This window comes from Apium graveolens, chromosome 5, assembly GCF_009905375.1.
Source record: "Apium graveolens cultivar Ventura chromosome 5, ASM990537v1, whole genome shotgun sequence".
In the NCBI taxonomy this organism is placed as follows: domain Eukaryota; kingdom Viridiplantae; phylum Streptophyta; class Magnoliopsida; order Apiales; family Apiaceae; genus Apium; species Apium graveolens.
The window spans coordinates 34,267,330-34,292,593 of NC_133651.1; the positions used below are offsets into that span (position 1 = coordinate 34,267,330).

Sequence of the window (25,264 nt, forward strand, 5' to 3'; positions counted from 1 at the left end):
ACCAAAAAGATGAGTTTTGTAAAAATCTCAAACTTTAGACATTTAGGAATGACTCCCTCCGTCACCCTCAATTTTTTACATCGGGGAGAGAGCTCGACTTGCACTTTAATGTTCTTATTAAATGTAGTTGCATAAATTTTTTAATTTTTTTTTCTTCTAAATAAAAATGTAATGTTTAAATTTTTATATAAAAAAGAAAAATTTTAAAATGAATTCCGTAATTATAATTTATAATTATCTTAAAATACGTATTAAACATCTGAAAAAAATTGTAAAGAAATAAGGGGCGGTACTTTTCATCTAATGCTATTTGCGGCAACCTGAATTTAAATAGAAACATGGGCCCACACTGAATATCCTTCTGCTTATGTTTGCCCGGCCCATTTCTAAGCCCAAATTTCTGCAACATTTCAGGATCAACACAGCTAAAAAATTCATCGGAAAATGGAGATTTCTCACAGATTTCCGGCAACCTCTCTCGGGCAAATCGGCGTTCGCAAAAGCAGCACTACTCTTATGTCACTGAACTTCAACAACTATAAAGCATCATATTCTACTAATACCAATTTGCGGTACGACGTCGCTTCTTCTCAATTAAAATCATCTGAAAATCGAATCTTTATACTTGGAATAGGTTATGTCGGCAAGTTCTTTGCTCAAGAATTAATCAACAAATACTGGTATCATCTCTCTCTCTCCCCCCCTCCCTCTCTATCCCCATCTCTCTCTCTCTCTCTCTCTCTCTCTCACTCTCTCTCTCCCTCTCTTGCTCTCAGTCCATTTGTTCTTTACACTTTGTAATTCTTGTTGTGCGATAAGCATAATTAGCATATTATCAAGTCATTAGCTTTAACTGTTATTTTACAAATTTTAATATTTTTTCGGGTTCTCGAAATTTTGGAAATTGATGAGTATGTATGTGTGTAGGATTGTATCTGGGACTTGCACTACTAATGCCAAGAAGGTGAAGCTTGAGGAAATGGGATTTAGTGTACATAAATTCTATGCAAATGAACCCGAGTGAGTTCGTCTTTAAATTTTTTATGTATATACATATGCATGCTATGAGCCTATGACTGTTCAAATTTTCAGGTGAAATGCTTGTATAGTTACTGTTTGGTGCTTATATATTGCAGAGTTGAAGTTCTAGATGATTTGAGCCGTCATACTCATCTTCTCGTCTCCATTCCTCCTGTTGAGGGTATTGGTGATCCGGTACATAATTTCGAGATTTTACATTCTAAGAGATGTTCAGTTAATAAAGTTGTAGACTTGTAGTGATAATTTTTCTTCTTTAAGTTTGCCGTTTTACTGTAGTTGCTTCAACATGGTGAGCTTCTAAAAAGTAGACTAGTGGATGGAAACCTTCGGTGGCTCGGTTATTTGTCATCTACAAGTAAGCCTTTCTTACTTTATACATGAAAGAATGTCTTCATATTATTACATATATAGTTTGAGAGAGTACATTGTGGTTGGACAAGCGGTGTACTGTACTTGTGCATTGTTAACCAAGAAAAAAATAGGGAATTCATTAATAGTACCCCTCTGATTTTGGCTTTTATGAATGGTATCATTACGTATTTTTGACTTACACATGGTAACACCGTGTATTTGTATACCCACCAAATATATTATTCTGTCAATCAAAAGTTAAATCAACGTTTAAATATGAAAAGACCATGCATAGTAAAATCCGGTCACTAGAGAAAATCCGGCCAGGTCACCTAAATTGGTCAAAAACAGGCCATTTCACAGGATTTTTACTTCGTTTTCATTCAGCACCATATGGGTAATTTGAATTCGAAAACCATCACCAAAACAACGATCTAAGCTTCGATTCCGGTAAAAATGTCGAACAATTCTGATAAATAATTAAGGTATTATAAGAATTCTACAAAACTCAATCAAATTCAACACAAATCAGTCATGTATAGACTCCAAATTAAATGATGTATCAATACCCATAAACAAAATCAATGAAAAACTACTTAAAGTGAAAGCCCTAATTCGACTAAAATTTGAAAATTACCAATCGTAAAATCTGAGGTTAGAAATAGGTAGAGTTTGATTGGGGTTTCAGTTTGGTTACTAGAACTTGTGATTTGGAGCTCACTAACGCCTTCAATCGGGATTTTGATTTTCAGATTAGTTGAAGAACTCAAGAACACCATTTCAGCGAACTTTTCAGATATTAAACTGATTTTCTGATTTTTTTTTTAGTTTTAATATTTAAGAAGAGTATGTAGTTTACAAAATAATACGGGAAAACTATGATTTTCAATTATTTTTTTAAAGAAAATACTAGATAAATACGGTCAACTAACGGTCAACTAACATTTGTTTGACAGAATGGTATTACATAGATGAAGCTATATATACAGTGGTACCACTTAGAAGCCAAAAATATTGGATTGTACCACTCAGAAAAGCCAATACTAAGAGGGTACTATTAATAATTTCTCAAAAAAAAATTGTGATCCTATAACTTACTGCAACATAAAAAGCCACAAAGGATGAAATTGGGACAACAAATTTTGGTCAAGAATACTTTATATACGTAATATCAGTAATTAACATAGATAATAAAAATAATTTTTTTGGCAGCCTTCTATATTAGTTATCTGAAGTTGAGTAGGTAGCTTCGAGGTGCTGATTTGGCAAACCATGCAAATCAAGAGTACTGGTATAACTCTTCATATACTTCCAGTCAAAATGCATAAAGGACTGTTATGTTTTTTTTGTGAGAATGGCTCATGACTGCATCATTAGCTGGATTTGTCATCTCTAGTATTTACATATCAAAGAATCAGGTCAAGGAATTGAAAACTCAGATGCACAAGTGTTGGTATCTGTTATGTAATAAAGTAATAAACCCTTCCAACACAACAAAATGATGTTTATTACCGTGACATTGTATTTTCTAAATAACAATATTACACGGTTATGAAATTCTATGAAAAAAGAATAGTAAAAGACAGTGTTATGTGATGGCATTATGCCGGTTAAGTGGCTAAATGATGAATAAAATTGACCCTTAAGTTACAATGTCTTCCACTTTTAATGGCAAGTTGTTACGCAGTGGCATTTCTGTTTACTGTAAACATATCAGTTTGTTGATGAAGCTGGAAAAGCAGGTGCCTAGTTCAGTGAACGATTAGCCAAATAACCTAAAAGGAATGTTACATTAATTATCTGCCCTTAAGAATGCCATATCAATATTTTGTTTAGTTCCTGGATGATAAAATGGGTTGAAAGTTTTCAGTTATTTAACCACAATCTTGTTTCAGTGCAGTTTACTAAAGTAGTAATTAAATTAAGTTAAATTACAGGTGCCTAGTTCAGTGAACGATTAGCCAAATAACCTAAAAGGAATGTTACATTAATTATCTGCCCTTAAGAATGCCATATCAATATTTTGTTAAGTTCCTGGATGATAAAATGGGTTGAAAGTGTTCAGTTATTTAACCACAATCTTGTTTCAGTGCAGTTTACTAAAGTAGTAATTAAATTAAGTTAAATTAGTCAATTAACTCTGCTATACTGCTGATGAAGGGACTATCTAATTTCTCCATTATAGGGTAGAGGAAACATTTGGTTTGAAATTCGTATGTGAGATTATAACATTAGAATATCTCGTGTAACCCTATAGGTGTATATGGAAATTGCAGCGGTGCATGGGTCGATGAAAAGTAAGTTTTCCTCCTGTTATCTTGTATGTCGTTTTTCCAAAGAGGTGGCATAACTACAACTATGTAGCACAATCAAAATGGCAGTTACCCAGCCAGTAATATAAGTGGATCAGCCAAAGCAAGACTAGCTGCTGAGGAAGGTTGGTTACACTTTGGCAGTCAACTTGGGCTTGAAACAAAAATATTTCGACTAGGCGGTATCTACGGCCCTGGCAGAAGGTTGATGACTATTTTAAAAACAAATTCGAAAGTTCATCACTGTTTTTTTCCTGAAATTTGTACCTTTCTGTCCGAAGCTTGGACACAAGAATTGTCATAATTGAGAAATGTGATATAATGACTTTTGATGATTATAAACCTTCATATTCAGTAAAACTAACCTTCTCCTTCGTGCATATCTGATTTCAGAAGTAGTTGATACTGAGATTGATATTCTTTACAGTGCAATTGATACTATCCTCAAGCGGAAGCAATTGTCGGATGTTCAGAAGTTGAGATCGTTCAGTAGATATACTTCCCGAGTACACATTTCTGATATTTGCCAAGCACTTTATGCCAGTATTCAGAAGCCTTCCACCGGGTAAGCCTTTTTTGCCTCTTCCTTTCTTGTCTGTTTTAAGGATTTGGGGTGACATAGCAACTTAGTAACCATTAAAAGAAATGATTAGGAACACACAAATGTTTCCACATGAATTTACTTTGTTGAAACAATTATATTTACACTCAATCAAAATTGGCCGCACCTAATAGGCTATTATTGCTGGCATTCTGACAAAGAAGTAAACAGAACTTTGTAGTCTGCCGATGTGCCTGTCAACCCAGGTTTCTTATACTTGCAAATCTTTTATTTCGTGCCTAATGAAATGTTATTGTAATACTTATTTTTTTTTAATAATCATTTCAGTTTATGCTTATAGTTACCCTTTATTTGTGCCCTTCTTTTTACATGATTAATCTCCCTGTTTTAGTATAACTTATATCACTCTATCTGTAACTCTTTCCCCATTTTAAATATTATTGATCCCCTCTTTTTAAATGTTGTTACATAATCATTTCAATTGTATGCTTATAATGACCCAACATTTGGCCCCTCTTTTCTTAACATAAATAATCTCCCTATTTTTGGTATAACTTATGTCAGTCTATTTGTAACCTTTTCCCATATCTAATATATAAATGATCCTCTCTATTTACATGTGGCTATCCCCCACCCCTCTATTTATAAATCTCTTATTTTAAATATGCTTGAGTTCTTCTGTTTTGGTATAATGATACTTCCTCTCTTTTTAGTATAAACAGTATATCTCTAACTTGAATATTAATTTTTTTAAAGCAAACTTCAGATAATTTTATGATATTTTAAACATCATCAAGATTATAAAGTGAATCAAATTTATTATGATAATACTAAAAAGAACCTAAATGGCTTGCATCTGCATATGAAATGGTATATTCAGTAATGCATTATTTCCCCGTTAACAAAAGCTTGATGATGCTTATAATTTTTATTGTTCTGTTATATTATTATGTTCACCCTTTGGACTCTGGAGACTGTAAATAATTTTAATTTGTCATTTGTTCCCTGATCTATGTTCCCCTTTCCCTCTCCTCTCATAGTCAAGATTACCACCGAGATGAAATGCATTATTCTTACCGAGATGTTCCCTTTTTATTATACACTTCCTGCAAGCGCCATACTCTGGATCTATCAAGGAAGATAATTTTGTGTTGACGTGTGTGTATGTGGTACTAATACTTCAGTTTTTCCAAAAATATTTCCTCTTCTTTCAGGAGTATATTTAACATAGTTGATGATGATCCTGCCCCAAGGGAAGAAGTTTTCATGTATGCCCAAAATTTGGTCGAGAAAAAATGGCCGGGCCAAACACGACAAGTAGTCACCTGTGAAAGGGCGGAATCATCTCTGTATAAGGCGAATGCAAGAGGTGACAAGCGAGTATTGAATGCTCGTATAAAAAAAGAACTCGGAGTCCAGCTGCTATATCCTAGTTACAGGTCTGGATTGCAAAGCATTCTTGAGCATCTAGACCTTTCCATGTACACCCCATATAGCTAATGTTGCAGAACCTGAATGTCTTTGATTGATTCAAGACGATGCTATTCACAGGTAATGTATGCATTTTAGTAAGAATGATAGTATCTCCTTCCTGAAATCGGAGACGCAGATTTCCACTTCTTAAGTCATTTTTGAAGTAGATCAGTTTAGCTATGTAAGTTTTGAAATCATTAGCAGTAGATACTTGAAGTAAATGAAACTTTTAAAAACCAGAAGTTATCAAATTAATTAGAAAAACTGGACCAGCATAATTTTAACATAAGAACAATGCTAGTTAACTTTCAGTAAATCTCGATGGGTTCAGACAACCATCTGATAATTCCTTATATATGTCGAACCTGAGTTTAGTCATAAGATACCTACTCAAATACATCCAAGAATATTGTTTAGCTACTTCTAACAGATGCAAAATTAAAACGCAAAAACAATGCCCTCAATCGATTCAATTTAATTATTTTTTGTACATGTAAGCTATTCTTTCCGATGTTCCTTTCTAAGTCTGTAAGTCATGGTTGATGAATATGTTATTAAAGCCATATATTGCATGCAGGAAGGCAGGAGCAGATGGGGAGGGATGGAAATGATTAAACCAACAAACTGAAGTGCTCTATACTTTTGTAAGCATTATAAATTACGTGTATTTTCATTGTTGTGGATGACAGGCAAGATATAGATAGGATGTATATCTGGAATCCTGATGCACAAAATAACGACAAAAAGGCAGGGCAAGTAGATTACATGGTTTGTGTTTATGAGGAGAACCAACACCGTAACAGCTTTATCGCCTTTTTTGTACAGACCTGAGAATCCCCCCCCCCAACTTGTCTATTCTTATCCATAATACTAACTAGTTAACAATTTTATTTTTCGTTTTTTTATCTTCTAATGTTTTGAATCCCGAAATGCATGCCTTGTATATTTTTGTTTGTAGTAATTGCTTATTTTGTTACGTAATATTATGCATTATTATTGTCAGTTTGTAAGTAACTATATTTTTGTAAAATTTTCGTATTTTTGAGAACAATGTATGAGTTGTGAATTCATTTAAGGGAAGTAAAGCATGTGAATGGTAAGGGAATTAGTTTCAATTTCCTTCGTCATCATGCTCCCCAGTAGCGAAAGTAAATGTTAATGAATGTAAATTTGACAATCTTTCACTTCAAAATTTTTACTCCAAAAATAGGATGAAAGTATTTTTTTTCATAAACACTTCCTTTCTTCTCATTAAAAAACTAGGGAGTAAGGCCCAAGATAATACAACATTTTGGTGCAATTGTGACATGGAGAGATATACATGAAGGCTGTAAAGTTGTTAACACAATGCTACTGGAAATCGATAACTACTCTTTCTCCATCAAGTGTATGTCGCTTAGCTCATTAAAAATACTATTTTTTTTCATAGGTATTCACAAATATTTTATCAGTAGTTACAAGTTGTTGAGGCGGTGATGGTTGGTTGGATCATTGCTCCCAAAATAACATTTTTTATATTTCTATTCACATTCTCATATATCAAAATTGCACAAACTTAACCTACAAGATCTCCCGTATTCAGAAATACTAATGTTGATTGAATCGAAATACTAATAATATGATGCCATAACAAAAATGTGATGGATGTTTCGAGATTTGGAGGTAAATATTGGGGAGCATGGGATTTGACTAAACAGGTGATAAGATTTGAAAACACAATTAATGCAGTCCTCAATACTACGTTGGATAATTTAATGTTACGAAACGGACGTGCAACAAAATGAAATGTGACACGTGTCCTTCCAATTATACTCCACCTTGCAGGCTGCAACATCGAGATGCCGCTTCCTGTCCACCTCATCCCCGTTACCTCCTGGTCTTTGTTTTTTAATCATACTCTTAACTTAATCAACTTGAAAGTTAATAAAAATTTAAGATTTCTTAATTCCTCTTAATTTTAGCTCTCAGCTTTCAGTTTTTTGCTCCATGTACTTATCATACTGCCTCTGTCATTCCAATTTTTTTTAATTTTTAATTCTTCCATTTTTTTTTAATTATTTCTAGCTCTTTTGATCGAGACATTTGATCGGAACACATTAATATATTAAAATATTTCGAGTTGTGTGCAGAAAATAAATGATCTACAAACAATCTAGCTCTTGTTATCATATGCCATTTCATACTTAATTGAGTGATTATATATAAAATCAGTGTAAATATATAATAATTGGATAGCTTTACCAAAAATAATAATTAACTATTGAAACACTATGTAAATACCAAAATACATACTTGTAGTCATTTTTTCTCTTATTAATTATGAACCTTTCCTAGTTTTCAAAAAATAAACTTCTAATGGTCAGAAATGAGGTTAATCATATGCCTTATGCACATAAATAAGCAAATTTCTAATGGTTAAAAATGAGATTAATTTATGCCTAATGCACATAAATACAAATAAATACAGATGGATTGTTGGACAGTGAACCTAGATGTTTTCTTTAACCAAATTCATCCGCTGTTAATAATTTGTTTTACCCCGACATAACATTATGATCACATGCATTGTAGTATAGCAAACCTGCTAGCTAGTAGTCTAGTACCCTTCAACTTCAAATCAGAAATAAAAATAAATATGAAATCAGAAAGTGGTCACCTCAGCATGAACTTGGCCTTAGTATGATACACTGTTCATTACTTAAATTATGATATATATATATATATATATATATTTGTCATCTTGATCATTTGGTTTTAAAGAGCACTAACTTATTTGCATAGTTTATACTTGATATTAATTTACAGTGTACATTTTACTACAGTTGAATATTCAAAATCAGCTGTAAAAGTTTGAGGATGAAGTAAAATGTTGTCATTTCACGTGGAGTATATTACCGAGGGATATGCTTCACTTCCTTATTTAAACAGCTCTAGTACCAAAGTACTTGCATATTCAGTTTCATTCTTTTCGACCAAAAGCTGTAGAGAGAGATTAGAGAGATGAAAAATCCATTATTATCAGTAATGTTGCTAAAGAACTCAGGAGTGTCGTCTTCGACTTCGTATTGCGTGGAGAGAAGAGCTTGTGTTGGTTGGGTTGATAAATATTTCAAAGACTGTTTGTGTGACACTAGAGACAAACTCTCATTTGCTTCTGGTATGCTGAGTTTAATCAGCTGGGGAGTTGCTGAAATCCCACAGATTGTCACCAACTTTCGCTCTAAATCTAGCCATGGTGTCTCCCTTTTGTTCCTCCTCACTTGGATTCTCGGGTATCTCTCTCTCTCTCTCTCTCTCTCTCTCCCCCTCCCTCCCTCCCTCCCTCCCTCTCAATATTCTTTTTCTTTCCATGGTGCAGTGATATTTTTAATCTGATCGGCTGTCTTCTTGAACCAGTAACGGTGAGTATATAGCTTTTTAGTTTCTTGTTTTTTTAACCTTCTTTGTCAAATATTTATGTATATGCATATTTTCATTATTTTAGTATGATATTGAATAGATATAACTACTTTATCATTCTCACATTTTCTATTCTTGATGCAGTTACCAACACAGTACTACACTGCCCTGGTATTAATCTAAACTTGTTTCAATATTTTCCATAGCAATTTACCGAGTACAATTTTAAGCAAAAGTTTGAGTACTAGTTCAAATTTACTAGAACCTAAACAGGCATTAATAGCCAGTTTAAGAGTCCGTTTTGCAAAAAAAAAAAAAAAAATTGCTTTGATTCGGAAATATCTATTATGTATCTGCTAGTTTCAACTTGATGAAAGTATATTGTAGTATTTATTAATTTTCGTGATGATATTTTTAATTGTTCAGCTCTATACAACAAGTACAGTGATACTAGTGTTGCAGTGCCTCTACTACGATCATGTTTATAGTTGGTGGAAGAGCAGAAAAGTGGATTCTAATCAACCGGTGCCAATTCCTTGTTTTCATATCTTATCTTAATGGTGCTTGTAGTCTTGTTTTTACATTTTGATAATATAAATTTTGTATGTTGTTCAACAGATTGAAGATGCCAAGAAACCTCTAAAACCAACAAAGGAAAATGATGATGATGACTCGGCAACTTCAACAAATGATGAACGCAGAATCCCCACCAACTTCTATTTCACGTATGTGGTAACGTTTTTCGATTGTTGTTTTGAAATGATCAATTGCGGACATTTTATTAGTTAAATTTGAATACTCTACCACTGATAAATTTTAAATGGTACACTGTAGTTCTACTCTAGTAATGCAGATTGTGGATTATAATTTTGCAGATCAGCAAGATCTATGGCGGGCAGTGCTACACCACCAACTCGATCTTATCTATGGACTGCAAAAAGTGGTCCTTCAGCATTGACACTTGATGCCTACTCTTCTTCTGATGACGAGGCTGATGCTGCTGCAACAGCCAACAAGAAATCCAAAACACAACCCAAGCCAATCCCGCGTTCTGTGAGTACCTATATATTACATTCTAATTACAAAATCGTTGCATCTAACTCAACTTATTGGGTATTCATGTGCCTTGTTATGATTATTGATCATGTGTTGGATATCTTTATAATTATTTAATTTTATAATTGGATGTTTAAGTGCCTATTTAGACAACTAGCATTGCGGTATCAGCTAGAATTTCACAGTGGTTATAAACTCATTATAGTGTGTGCATATGTATGTGGGATCATTATCAATGTACATAACTACTGCTGCACTATGTTAATTTCTGAAGTATAATGTGGTATCATGTAATACCAGGCTGGTTATGGTGCATTTCTAGCAACTTCACTCAACTTGCCAAAAAGCACCAAAGCTCTGATTCAAGCATCCGTAGCACTTGGCGGAAGGAAACTATTACAAGTAAGACGATGATCAACAATTATATCCAGATCACCCACACACATAATACACACATTGATAAAGAATTGCCTTAAAATTACAATGCATAATAGTCTGACAAATTAGTTGAACAGGGGAATGAGGATACAGAAAAATTTGTGGTTGGCCAGTGTTTAGGTTGGATGATGGCTGCTGTATACATGGGTGGCCGCATCCCCCAAATTTACTTGAATGTGAGTGCCTAGACGGTCTGCATATCACAGCTTAATATGTAACTTTTTCTGTGAGCAACTGTTCTATTGTTTCTTTTACGTTGCCTTGCGTGACACATATGTTTGATAAATTTTCAGATTAAAAGAGGAAGCGTTGAGGTGAAAAACTTAACCCCTAGCCATGATATATATTATACCTTCTTCGACAAAATGATTTACATTTCATTCAATTGAGGGCTACTTCATCATTTTGATGATCTTTAATAGTTATTTCAACATGTAGGGACTGAATCCTTTCATGTTTATCTTTGCACTCATTGCCAATGTCACTTACGTGGGAAGGTGCATTTCTTATAATCCATTCCTCCTTTTCTGAATCTTTTGCTTTACTTTGAGTTTCATTCACTATTATTTTGCCTGTAAATGATTGTAGCATTCTTATAAGAAGCACGGAATGGGACAAGATAAAGGCCAATCTACCATGGTTGTTAGATGCAATAGTCTGCGTTGGACTCGACTTATTTGTATCCTCCTCTTATTCTTTTAGTTAATACTTGACCTTAGAATCTTTATGCATTCATATGCCCCACCCACACACAACAGATATTTCTGACAAACATTTATTTGCTAAGAGATATCTTATGCTATTAATATTTGCATACTGTATTTCATCTTTCTGATGTTTTTTTGCAACTACTTTGAAAATTTCAAGTTTTTTCATAAATTATTATGAACACACTCTGTCCACTCCTAGGAACAATTGCATACATGTTATTCCTCAGACTCTCAAATGCTTCTTTCGAGCCTGAGACATAATGCAGATGACAAGTTGTAAAGAGTGTATCTTAACATCAATGACCACAGATCATACTGCAGTATATTTACTACAGATACCTCGAGAAGCGGACTGCTAGTGGGAGAGGACACAATGATGAGTATTCGGAGAGCCCATAAAACTTTGATGCAGAGTCTTCCTGGCTCTTTATTGCTTACATAGAAGGCTACAGAGATCAGAGATCGCGTGAATAAGTTAGTTTATGTGCTAATGTTTTCAGAGCATGCCTGCTGTGGCAACTTTAAACTAGTGAGAGGATTATGGTATATTATGTATATGTCCACCAGAACTGTTAGCAAGCCTATCTTTCCGTTCAATTAATTATATAGATCATGAGAAGCCAGTACTAAGGATGAATTTGTAATCCACCTGAGTCGAGTTAAGCTAAAATTGGACTGATCAAGTTTGCTTATAACTTATAAGTCTATACTGCAAATGTTATAAGAAACCAAAATCTTGAATTAGAATGCTAATTCTTGACCAGGAGTTCGAGTCTCATGCTTAAACGTACGATACGTTTTAAAATTTAATCAAAAAAATAATGTTTTGATTTGTTTGTGTAAATCTTAACGGGATAGGAGAAGGAGCTGTTCACGAACTGAGCCGAGTCGAGTTTTGATCGAACCGAGCCGAGCTTTAATTTTTTTTCTGACGAGCCGAGCCGAGCCGAGCTTTCTTAACGAACAAAAACCTGTGTTCGAGCTCGAGCTCGTTAACGAACGAGCCGAACACGAACTTTTATCGAACAAAATCGAGTCGAGTCGAACCGAGCCGAACACGAGCCGAACACGAGCTTTCTCCATCAAAACGAGTCGAGCCGAGCCGAGCCGAGCCGAGCTTAATTAAAAAATTCTGGTCAAAACACCGGTTGACTGTTAAAATAACAAACCAAATACTTTTATTTTTTTCTAAAAATTTTGTCATATCACTAAAAAATATTGATCTTAACATCCGTACGGTTGGATCATTCATAAATATTTTTTAAAAAATCGAAACATTAATACGATACTAAACACTAATTACAAGTACAAGTCAAAACACCGGTTGACTGTTAAAATAACAAATCAAATACATTTATTTTTTTCTAAAACTTTTGTCATGTCACTAAAATATATAGATCTTAACATCCGTACGGTTGGATCATCTATAAATATTTTTAAAAAAATCAAAACATGAATACGAGACTAAACACTAGTTACAAGTATTGTTCAAACAAGTGGTTGATTGTCAAAATAACAAACAAAATAAATTTATTTTTTTCTAAAATTTTTATCATGTCACTAAAATATATAGATATTAACATCCGTACGGTTGGATCGTCTATAAATATTATTTAAAAAATCAAAACATTAATACGAGACTAAACACTAGTTACAAGTAAAGGTCAAAACACCGGTTGACTGTTAAAATAACAAACCAAATACATTTATTTTTTTCTAAAACTTTTGTCATGTCACTAAAATATATAGATCTTAACATCCGTACGGTTGGATCATCTATAAATATTTTAAAAAAATCAAAATATGAATACGAGACTAAACACTAGTTACAAGTATTGTTCAAACAAGTGGTTGATTGTCAAAATAACAAACAAAATAAATTTATTTTTTTCTAAAATTTTTATCATGTCACTAAAATATATAGATATTAACATCCGTACGGTTGGATCATCTATAAATATTTTTAAAAAAATCAAAACATTAATACGAGACTAAACACTAGTTAGAAGTAAAGGTCAAAACACCGGTTGACTGTTAAAATAACAAACCAAATGCATTTATTTTTTTCTAAAACTTTTGTCATGTCACTAAAATATATAGATCTTAACATCCGTACGGTTGGATCATTCATAAATATTTTTAAAAAAATTGAAACATTAATATGAGACTAAACACTAGTTCTAACAACTATTCAAACAATTGGTCGATTGTCAAAATAATAAACAAAATAAATTTATTTTTTTCTAAATTTTTTATCATATCACTAAAATATATAGATATTAACATCCGTACGGTTGGATCATTCATAAATATTTTTTAAAAATTGAAACATTAATATGAAACTAAACACTAGTTACAACTAAAGGTCAAAACACCTGTTGACTGTGAAAATAACAAATCAAATACATTTATTTTTTCTAAAAATTTTGTCATATTACTAAATAATATAGATATTAACATCCGTACGGCTGGATCATTCATAAATATTTTTTAAAAAATCGAAACATTAATATGGGAGAAGTACTAGTCAAACTACTAGTTTACCGTTAAAATAGCAAACCAAATATATTTATTTTTTCTAAATTTTTTATTATATCACTTAAATATATAGATCTTGACATCCGTACGGTTGGATCATTTATAAATAATTTCAAAAAATCGAAACACCGATCAGGAAATAAATACTAGTTACAAGTAATAGTCAAATCACTTGTTAATTATTAAAATATCAAATTAAAAAATTAATTTTTAATATCTGAATTTTTTCAAATTACTAAAATATGTATTTTGACATTCGTATAGTTCAATAATTTAAAAATATTTATAAAAAATCTGAATAAAATTCATAATAATTAAATATATAAAAAATAAATTTTTTTTTAATTTTTTTTCGAGCCGAACCGAGCCGAGCTCGAGCCGAATCGAGCCGAGCCGAGCTCGAGCCGAGCTCGAGCCGAACATGCCAAAAGCTCGGCTCGAGCTCGTTTTCTTAACGAACACATTTTTGTGTTCGAGCTCGAGCTCGAGCCCTTAACGAACCGAGTTGAACCGAGCCCTTAACAAGCCGAGTTCGAGTTTGTTCGCGAACGGCTCGGTTCGCGAACAACTCTACATAACATAATTTGAGTTTCCGAAACTTTAAATTAAGTTTTCAGCTATTTTCGGCCAAAAAAAAAATGAAATGAGTTTTAACAGAAGAAGACAGTTTACATGACCCAGTATTTAAGATAATATTTCACCTGTAAGTGAAGATCCTAAATAAGAAAGTTTCAGATCTGTCTACCTATATCTCCTATATTTTCACATGTTTCACAGACTTCGGGTAAATTTTGTTATTGCACGAGCAGATACCAACTGAAGCTCTAAGGTTGGTTATGTTTCGGAAAACAAACAAAATCATAATTCTCTTCTACATTCTGTCGTTCCTATATGGTGGATGCTTTAGGGGATTAGATTAGTCAATTTTTTTCTGAAGGAAGTGCAATGGTGCTTATGTTCAGCTTTCCGCTATCCTCCTACTAGCACGTTTAGAGGAATATTTGGTAGGTTACAATGTTAGGGAGGGACTTTGTGTACTCTCGAGTGTCCCTTTCCCTTCCTCTGTCGGGGTCTAGCTAGGACTCAAAAAAGAAACAGCCTGTTAGATATTTTGCCTTCTGAAAATTATAATAAAATTAGTGTTGGATGATTACCAAGATGTAATAACTTATTTAACCCAGAATGTCATAATCATCTCCTTATTCCCAGAGTTTTAGACAGCCTCTCTCTAGATCTCTAAAAAGACTCTTAAAAGTATTCGTCTGCTAAATGACCACGCTCTTCTTCCTGCTACACTGGTTTCTATTCTTTTCTTCTTAGATAGGTGAGAAAGATCGCTGGTTGAACTTGCTCTAAAAACTATTAAGTGATCCTTCAGGTCTGGAAACATATTTGACAACTGAGAAGGAAGGGTCATCAGTTTCCAAGTTCCAACTGAAAAGACAAATAACTAACTAGTTTGTAATTACAATTACAAAGTCACAAATCCCCTCTAAAGCAAGGCATATGGGAAAATGCCTGGTAAGTTTAGCACCTGCATCTGCACTGCTGTGTTCAGTGCCCACACAAATGTCAGAACTTGTGAACTTAGCTTCTTTTGCTGCATTCAATGCCCCCTACAATTGTTGTCATTACAATGATGTTTGAAAGGAAATGATCAAATCTCTTTGTTACAACAATTTCAAGATGACTGACAAACAGATACAGTTCAATTGCACGGTTCTTAAGCAATGTTGCTGTTGTGCCTGGAAGAGATAATTTAGTTAAACGGTTTGGTTCAACTATAATTCTCTAATTTTGATTTTTACAAAAATAGATAAATGTGTTATATATCTAATAAACTACTAAATTATTAAACTACTACTAAATATAGTATACTTATTCTACTAAACTACGAATACAACTTATCCTATTATTAAAAGATATAAATAATAGTGTTACATATCTGCTAAACTACTAAATTGTTAAAATACTAGAAATAATCTATTTATTCTACTAAATTACGACCACATGTTATTCTATTATTTTTATCATAAATTTATAATCATTATATATTTATATAAATATTTTAAAAATATAATATAACTTGATAAATAAAAATTTAAAATATTAATGAAAACCCGTGAATCACACGGGATTTATGCTAGTATTTATTAATATATGAGACTCAATTATAATGAGTGATCTTCTTTACTTAATGTGTCAACCCTTTTTAATGAGGTTGTTGTCTCTTATTTATACTAAGTCCCAAATTGGCTTATTCATACAAATGGGTCTTCTTGGGCTCTACATTAATAACTAATAGTTACTCTAATTACAACTCCTTTGGGCCTTCTCCTTTTGGTCCAACATTTGTCCCCCCCTCCCATTTTCTTGCAATATCTTTAGATTTGCTGTTTTTGATTCACCACCTGAGAAAAAAGAAAAGAAAAAGAGAGACAATTTTAATATAAAATCAGAAACCTTTTGATTTGGTTGATTTTTTTTATTTTTTTTTGGCACGTGTGTGTGTCCTGCACGTGTATATTTGTTGTTGTTTTTTTTATATATATTTTTTCACTCACTCTTTCCCCCTTTTCTTTCTTTTTTTTATTATTGGAGCCAAAAAACCATTCAGTTTCTCTCCGGATTTCATAAAAGTTCAGCCGTTGCTCCGCCATTTCATCTCTCGCCTGTAAGTTTCTTTCTTCTCCGACCTTCTCTTTTCTTTTTCGTTTCTTTAGTTTACTTTGTGGTGTCAGGTCTAATTCGACTGTATTTGTTGTGTGGATTTCCTTTCTTTTCCCGTAATTCTTCTTTGCTCTTCCTTTTTTCTTTTTTATTGTTTTTCGTTTCGGTGTCATGTATAGTTCTTCAGCCTCTGTTGAGACCGTGTCTGACCGGAATCCTGGTAAGACGCCTCTCGATGAGGCGGATCAAGAATCCTTGCTTAATCTTGACCACCTAGAGATTCCTGAGAACCTAGCGAATTGCAATTTCTTTGATTTTATGAATGAGGGTGAGTTGTTTAGCGATGAATGTGTTGAGTCCCGGGATCCCGTTCCTTTGAGTCCTAGGACTGTAGCGTTTAGGGAGCGAAAGTTAGCAGATAATTTATCGATGGGTAGGCTTGAATTTGGGGATAAATCGAGTTTAGACTATATTAGTTTTTATGTGAACAAGCATGTGCCTTCGATTAAATTAAAGAACTGGGTCGATTTTGGTAACGGGTATAGGATCGGGTTCCGGGTCCTAATGACCGGGTCTGGATGATGCCTGAGTATGGCATGCATGGGATCCCTTTGTTGTTATTTGAGTTTGGACTTCGACTTCCGATGCACCCTTTCCAGTTAGCACTTTTCGAGGCAATAAGGTATGGTGTCGCGCAACTGACTCCCAATTATGTTGCTCAAGTAAATGGTTTTATTGCGTTGTGTCACGAAAAGGGTCGGGTTCCTACGAATCCGTTATTCTTTTTCAATTTATTGGATTCGATATCACGAGGGTCAAGTTTATTTTGATTCGCGACATAAGCGAATGAAGATAGTTAGTGTTCGCTCATCGAACTCCGGGTATCATGCTAAGTGGTTGTATTTTGGGGGTCCTGACTTAGAGTTTGTGCAGTCTTGTCGTAAAGTTAGTCGAGAGGCCCTTGATGCTTTGAATAGACTAGACAAGTATGATTCCGAGTTTTTGGATGATTTTCATGGGTCGATGTCTTTATATTCCCATTTGCAGCTGAAGGAAAGTGCATTTTTGGAAAGTCATTCTCGTAAGGATATGTTCCCTTTATATCTGTCATTTTGTTCTTGTTCTGTTTTTCTTTATTGTTTAATTAAGAATCATCTTTTTCTGCACTTGCTGGAAGCTCTTTGAAGAACGTGCTTGACAACGGAGTTCGAGGGAAAAAATGGATAAGGCGATGATGCTCCTAATTCAGAAAGCAAGTGGGTCAGCTCGCGAGGGGGTGAGAGTTGGTGGTTCGAATGTTGGGGAATCCAAAGTTGGCGGGTCTGTTTCCATTGAATTGCTGGATGACAATGGTGATCGGGTTGTAGAAGATCGTAAAGAAGCTGTTGCGGACGATCCTGAGCTGGTGCCTAGGAAAAGGTAGCGTTCGGATATCGATGGTGCGAGGGTTGTGGCTGATCGTGTATCGTTGAATAAAACACTGACAATCGTTGGAGGAAAGGGGCTTTTAAAGACGTCTTCAGATGTCAATGCATCGAGGGATGTCGTGCGCGTGGAGATTCAGCCTAACGAGAGGTGGACCGGAGGCTCGACAGTGCCGCTACAGGTTTTTAGGGCCTTCCAGCTTCCACAAGACATGGTGTCTTATTCTGTTAAGAAGCGCAGTGACTTAGTGGACAGATGTATGGGTCGTGCTGGTCGGGTATGCATCTCTGATGCCTAATATTATTTCTTGTTTGATTTTGTAGTTCCAAATTGACGTATGTATTTTGTTTTATTTCTAGTTCCTTTCGGATTTCACTTACATCATGAGTGAATTCAAGAACGATTGTGATGGCGGGCCGACCTCTAATCTTAGCGCTGATCTTGGGTCGATGACTCGAGAGAAGAAGAGGTTTGAAGATTTGTATTCGGCGGCGGATCGTCGGGCTGGCGAGTTGACAGTGGCTAATACTCAGTTAAGCACACGGGTTAGCGAGTTGGAAGCAGAACGCGATGTTTCTAATAAGAAGATAGCTAAATTGGAGGAAGCCTTACGCAATGTTACTCTGTCGAGAGATGATGAGAAGGGGATGCGGGAGAAGGCTGAGAAAGACCTTGTTGACCTAGCTGCTTCCAACCGAACCTTGATTGAAAATAACTGTCAGATGAAGGTGGAATTGGAGAAGAGCATTGAGGATATCGCAAAGATGTTGGGTGAAGGTTATGGTCGTTGTTTGATGAGGTTATCGAGTGATGGGGTTGATATAGCTGGTCATTCATTCTGACGATTATATTCGTGATTTTGCTCATGCCAGGAATACTGCTCAGGATCCTCCTCCTAACGATGATGCTTGAAGGCGGGGAATGCCCCGTTTGTGATGTAATAATAATAGTACTTTTGAACCTTTGGTATTTGTTGGATGATTCTCGAACTGATTTGTTATTCCTGCTGGTTTTTGGTAATGGTGGTTACATGAAACAACATTTTATAGTTTTCACAAAATTATTGCCGAAATCAAAATTGTGTACCCCCCTTTCATTCCCAAAGTATGTTATATTCTCTGATAAAACTAAGTGTTAAGAACTCTAATGTTGAGTGGATAGAGAAAAATGTAAGCCCTAGCTTGGGCGAAAATCTATCTTTTTAATTTTCGGCATGAGAATTCTTTTAATCTGAATATTGAAGATGTAGCACGCACACCGCTACAAGTAACCAATGAACTGTTATTTTTCCATACTGTTAGAAAACCATTAAGTTCAGAATACCAAGTAGGTGTGTTCTCGGTGAAATGACCGGAAACTAATGAGTGAAATTTGTTCAATTATAACCTTGTTTGTCTATATTTTTTGCAATTTACTGAATGAAAGGGGATAATAAGTAGTGAAATTCGACGCCACGGATTATAAGGTGGGGTTTATATACGACAAGTTTTAAATTTTATTTGATTAGCCATATGTGCTGGACTCGTATTCTCGAGTTTGACTTAGTAATCGTCGAATTTCGAGAGATTTTTTTTTTAAGTTTGGTCACTTTTCGTGATCAATTCATGAGATCTTATCATGAGTTCATGAAATTTGGAGAATTTGTTTCATATAAATGCCCTTTTAAAGAGTTACAACTCATGTTTTGTGTAAGTGACTTTTTCCTTTTGTACGTCTTTCTTATTTGAGGCGCCTTTAAGTATGGTTGAAAATTCGAAAGATAACTTAAAAGCTTTCATTATCATAAATTAAGTGTCCCTCGATGGGGATCTCATAACGACCCTCATTGCATCGAAGGTTAATTTTGGTAAGGCAGTTGTAGCCTTGAAGTTTTAAATATTACACATAGGAGCATGTTACTGATAAAATTTCTTGAGGTGGATGCCGTTCCCGGCGTTCTTGATTGGCTGACCGTTGAGGTGTGAAAACTCATAAGTTCCCATGCTGACGACCCTCGAAACTCTGTATGGGCCTTCCCACGTTGGCTTGAGCTTTCCTATGACAGTGGGTTGGGATGCAGCGGAATCTCGGAGGACGAGGTCCCCTATTTTAAAGTGCTTACTCTTGACTCTCTTGTTAAAGTAATTTGCAGTTTTCTCTTGCTGCGCGATCATGCGTAGTTGAGATTCCTCTCTTGTTTCTTCGAGCAAGTCATTGTGAAATCGCAAACCCTCGAGTGCGAGGGAAGGGTCGAAAACCTCGACCCTTGGGGAATTTAGGCTTATTTCAACTGGAAAGACTGCATCGACGCCATACGCTAGGCGAAAAGGGGTCTCACCTGTCGAGCTTCGAGGGGTCATCATGTATGATCACAACATATTTGGCAGTTCATCAAACCAGCAGCGGGGAATTTCTTCAATTCTTTTCTTTAACCCTTGTAGGATGGTTCTGTTCGTTATGTCTGCAAGTCCATTGGCTTGTGGATATGCGACTGAGGCCTTGATATGTTGGATTTTTAACTCTTCTAAAGTTTTCTCAAATTGTGCCCCCACAAACTGCGTGCCATTGTCTGAAACTAGGATTCGCGGGATTCCAAAGTGAAATACCACATATTCCATGAAAAATTCAATCATTTCCTTCTCTCTGATCTTTGAAAGAAGTTTTGCTTCGACCCATTTTATAGCATAGTCCACCGCGACCACGATATATTGGCACTGATGTTTAGATTTTGGAAAGGGTCCTACGATATCGATGCCCCACTGAAAGAAAGGGCATGGTGCGAGGATAGAATTGAGCTTTATCATGGGTCGGTGATCTACGTTTCCATGTAGTTGACATGCTTGGCACTTTCTAATATATTCGTCACAATCTTTCCGAATTGTGGGCCAATACATACCTTGTCTGATTATTTTAAGGGCTAGGTTCTTTCCCCCGAGGTGATCGCCACAGATTCATGTGTGTACCTCGACCATTGCTAGATGGGCTTCTTCTAATGTCAAACATCGGAGGAGTGGTTTAGATAGAGCGCGCCGATATAGCGATGAACCAATTACACAGTAATTTCTTGCCTTGAACATGAGTGAGCGAGCTTCGCATTTCTCGTCTGGGAGTTTGTTGTCGATAATGTACTCGAGAAATGGCTTTCGCCAGTCGGAGCTACTCTGGATCTGGTCGATAGAAAACTCATCGATGGTGGGAGTTGCTAGGACGTCGACGTATACCGGATTGCGATTGATTGGTAGATTGGAGGATGCTAACTTGGCCAAGGAGTCGGCCCACTGGTTCTCTTCTCTATCGACATTTGAAAGTTTCTATGAGGAGAATTTCTTCAGTAGATCTTGTGCTTTTGCCAGATATTGAGTCATTTTTTCATTATGTGTCTTGAATTCCCCGCTTATTTGTTTAGAGACTAACTGAGAATCTCTGAATATGTCAATAATTTCAGCTTCAAGGTCCGTCGCTAGTCTTAACCCTGCGATGAGTGCCTCGTATTCGGCGACATTGTTTGTAGTTGGGAATTCAAACTTTAGAGCTTGCTGGACTTTGAATCCCCCCGGACTTATTAAAATAATTCCCGCTCCTGCAGAGTCGCCTGTCGATGATCCGTTGACGAATAGTAACCACGGTCTTAAATGATTTTCGTCGAAGCTCTGGGCTTTAGCTTGGAATTGACACTCGGCAACGAAGTCTGAAAGTACATAGGCTTTTATCGGAGTTTGAGGCTTATACTCGATGTAGAACTGACTTAATTCAATTATCCACACAGCAAGTCTACCCGTCATGTCGGGTTTGTGCAGGATCCTCTTTAGGGGTTGATTCGTAAGCACGTGAATCTCCCTTCCCTGGAAATAGTGTCTCAGTTTTCGGCTTGCGATAATTAAGGCATAGACCAATTTTTCTACTTACGGGTATCTGACTTCGGCATCTCGAAGAGAGTGACTAATGTAGTATACCGGGATTTCTTTTCCTTCATCGACCTGAACCAGTACGGCCGCGACAGTTTCATCGGATGCAGAGAGGTATACCTTCAGAGGCCCGCCAGGTAAAGGTCAGGTGAGGATGGGTGGGTTTGTTAGGAATGCTTTTAGCTCAGAGAGATTCTTTTCGCACTCCTCGCTCCATTCAAAGTGCGAGGACTAGGAAGCTTTATTTATTACTGAGAAAAAGGGAAGGCATCTTTTTGACGATTGGGGAATAAACCTTCGAAGTGCGGCGATGCAACTGGTTAGTTTTTGTAAATCTTTTACTGATTTTGGATTTTCCATTTCCAAGATTGCTCTTGCTTGAGATGGATCTGCTTCAATACCTATTTGTGTGACCAAAAAGCCAAGGAATTTTCCGGCAGTAAGACCGAATGAGCATTTAGCCGGGTTTAATCGCATGTTGTTTTTCCTTGCATTTTCAAATGTTTCACGAAGGTCTAATACATGGTCGGAGGAAATCTTCGACTTTGTGATCATGTCGTCGACATATATCAGCATGTTTCTCCCGATCTGCGAGGCGAATATTTTATCCATCATCTGTTGAAAAGTAGCTCCGGCGTTGATTAAACCGAAAGACATCACTCGGTAGGCGAAGACTTCCCGGTGTGTGATGAATGCAGTCTGCTGTCAGTCTTGTGAGTCCATCTTAATCTGATTGTACCCCGAAAAGGCATCCATAAAAGATAGAAGTTCATTCCCAGTTGTTGCATCAATGAGTTGATCGATATTCGGGAGTGGGTAAAAGTCTTTAGGACATGCCTTATTTACATCTGAGTAATCGATGCACATTCTCCATTTTTCATTACTTTTCTTGACCAGAACCACATTCGAGATCCATGTGGGGAACTGTATTGGCTCAATGAAACCGGCCTCGAGTAACCTATTGATCTCTTGGTCGATGGCTGCTCTTTTCTCGGCAGAAAATGTACGGTGTCTTTGCCTCACTGGCCTGATGTGTTTACTGATGTGTAAAGAGTGTCGGGCGACGACCTCGGGAATTCCAGGCATATCTTCTGGATCCCAGGCGAAAATGTCAGAAAATTCACGGGTAAGGCACGTGATATCTTTCTTTAACTGATCAGGAAGATTTTTGCCGATCCTTGTAGTTTTCTCAGGATTACCTTCAAACACTTCAATTTCTTTAGTTTCTTCGACGGGAGAGCAAGAATTGCTAGTGGGCGGGTCGATAAGGTCCCTCGGGTCGATGTCGAGCACTTGATTAACGTCTAATTCTTCGTCTGTCTTTTCTCTTGTAGACACGGTGGTTAAGTAGCATTGTCTTGTTGTTGCCTGATCACCGATCATTTCTCCAACACCGAAGTCTGTGGGAAACTTCATTTTTAAGTGGGAGATAGATGTTATAGCTCGGAGTGCAGTAATCGTTGTTCGCCCCAATATGGCGTTGAAACTTGAGGAATCACTAATCATGTAGAATTTGACCACTTTCCAAACCTAACAGGGTGGAGAAACAAAAAGCACTGGCATGTCGACGGTTCCTACCACATGGACTTCATTGCCTGTAACCCCGTATAACGGGGTTCGGGAATTTTCAAGTCTTCACTCTCCGATGTCCATTCGGGAAAAAGCATGATAATATAGCACATCGACGGAGCTACCATTATCGACCAGCATTTTCTTAACCGTGTTGTTTCCCACAGGTGTTGTGATGACAAGAACATTCTGGTGGCCTTCGATGAGACCGGGACGGTAATCATCGTCGGAGAAAGAGATGACTGGGGAGAGATTCGCTCGAGGGCGTTTAGTTGTCGAGGGATTGACATTAAAAAATTCTCGAGCAAGCTTGCGAGAATTATGGGAGAGGCCCCCGGCGGCTATACCGCCAAAAATGAAATCGATTACACGATCGTCCTCACCTCGATGGTGGCGCCTAGGCTCATCATCGTGTTGTACATAGTGGACTAGTTGTCCTCGATGGTGATAATACTAAAAAGAACCTAAATGGCTTGCATCTGCATATGAAATGGTATATTCAGTATTGCATTATTTCCCCGTTAACAAAAGCTTGATGATGCTTATAATTTTTATTATTCTGTTATATTATTATGTTCACCCTTTGGACTCTGGAGACTGTAAATAATTTTAATTTGTCATTTGTTCCCTGATCTATGTTCCCTTTTCCCTCTCCTCTCATAGTCAAGATTACCACCGAGATGAAATGCATTATTCTTACCGAGATGTTCCCTTTTTATTATACACTTCCTGCAAGCGCCGTACTCTGGATCTATCAAGGAAGATAATTTTGTGTTGACGTGTGTGTATGTGGTAGTAATACTTCAGTTTTTCCAAAAATATTTCCTCTTCTTTCAGGAGTATATTTAACATAGTTGATGATGATTCTGCCCCAAGGGAAGAAGTTTTCATGTATGCCCAAAATTTGGTCGAGAAAAAATGGTCGGGCCAAACACGACAAGTAGTCACCTGTGAAAGGGCGGAATCATCTCTGTATAAGGCGAATGCAAGAGGTGACAAGCGAGTATTGAATGCTCGTATAAAAAAAGAACTCGGAGTCCAACTGCTATATTCTAATTACTGGTCTGTATTGCAAAGAATTCTTGAGCATCTAGACCTTTCCATGTACACCCCATATAGCTGATGTTGCAGAACCTGAATGTCTTTGATTGATTCAAGACGATGCCATTCACAGGTAATGTATGCATTTTAGTAAGAATGATAGTATCTCCTTCCTGAAATCGGAGACGCAGATTTCCACTTCTTAAGTCATTTTTGAAGTAGATCAGTTTAGCTATGTAAGTTTCGAAATCATTAGCAATAGATACTTGAAGTAAATGAAACTTTTAAAAACCAGAAGTTATCAAATTAATTAGAAAAACTGGACCAGCATAATTTTAACATAAGAACAATGCTAGTTAACTTTCAGTAAATCACGATGGGTTCAGACAACCATCTGATAATTCCTTATATATGTCGAACCTGAGTTTAGTCATAAGATACCTACTCAAATACATCCAAGAATATTGTTTAGCTACTTCTAACAGATGCAAAATTAAAACGCAAAAACAATGCCCTCAATCGATTCAATTTAATCATTTTTTGTACATGTAAGCTATTCTTTCCGATGTTCCTTTCTAAGTCTGTAAATCATGGTTGATGAATATGTTATTAAAGCCATATATTGCATGCAGGAAGGCAGGAGGAGATGGGGAGGGATGGAAATGATTAAACCAACAAATTGAAGTGCTCTATACTTTTGTAAGCATTATAAATTACGTGTATTATCATTGTTGTGGATGACAGGCAAGATATAGATAGGATGTATATCTGGAATCCTGATGCACAAAATAAGCA

General features: G+C 35.9%; 3 protein-coding genes across 8 annotated transcripts; 2 read left to right on the plus strand and 1 right to left on the minus strand.

Annotated features, from left to right (window-relative positions):
- The first annotated feature begins 372 nt into the window (after window positions 1–372).
- LOC141723811 (uncharacterized) lies at window positions 373–25,264 on the plus strand. Of its 4 annotated transcripts, none has more exons than XM_074525715.1 (9): window positions 373–680; window positions 928–1,020; window positions 1,137–1,215; window positions 1,318–1,396; window positions 3,650–3,689; window positions 3,774–3,908; window positions 4,132–4,269; window positions 5,481–5,817; window positions 25,106–25,264. In XM_074525715.1, the coding sequence occupies exons 1-8, from the start codon at window positions 445–447 to the stop codon at window positions 5,764–5,766; spliced, it is 1,086 nt and encodes a 361-aa protein (XP_074381816.1). In that variant the 5' UTR covers window positions 373–444; the 3' UTR covers window positions 5,767–5,817; window positions 25,106–25,264. The 4 variants fall into 4 exon arrangements, with proteins under 4 accessions (XP_074381816.1, XP_074381814.1, XP_074381812.1 ...); XM_074525713.1 differs by having other exon boundaries at window positions 374–680; window positions 25,102–25,264; XM_074525711.1 differs by lacking the exon at window positions 25,106–25,264 and adding an exon at window positions 6,317–6,669 and having other exon boundaries at window positions 374–680.
- Window positions 8,579–12,025, plus strand: LOC141723810 (vacuolar lysine transporter YPQ1). Of its 3 annotated transcripts, none has more exons than XM_074525710.1 (12): window positions 8,579–9,011; window positions 9,098–9,140; window positions 9,283–9,309; window positions 9,565–9,663; window positions 9,757–9,863; window positions 10,014–10,191; window positions 10,495–10,596; window positions 10,710–10,808; window positions 10,926–10,946; window positions 11,071–11,129; window positions 11,221–11,311; window positions 11,592–11,731. In XM_074525710.1, the coding sequence occupies exons 1-12, from the start codon at window positions 8,740–8,742 to the stop codon at window positions 11,601–11,603; spliced, it is 1,110 nt and encodes a 369-aa protein (XP_074381811.1). In that variant the 5' UTR covers window positions 8,579–8,739; the 3' UTR covers window positions 11,604–11,731. The 3 variants fall into 3 exon arrangements, with proteins under 3 accessions (XP_074381811.1, XP_074381810.1, XP_074381809.1); XM_074525708.1 differs by having other exon boundaries at window positions 8,606–9,011; window positions 11,652–12,025; XM_074525709.1 differs by lacking the exon at window positions 10,926–10,946 and having other exon boundaries at window positions 8,588–9,011; window positions 11,652–12,025.
- LOC141659966 (uncharacterized) lies at window positions 21,266–21,736 on the minus strand. The gene has a single exon (XM_074466915.1). It carries the CDS (start codon window positions 21,734–21,736, stop codon window positions 21,266–21,268), a length of 471 nt encoding a protein of 156 aa, XP_074323016.1.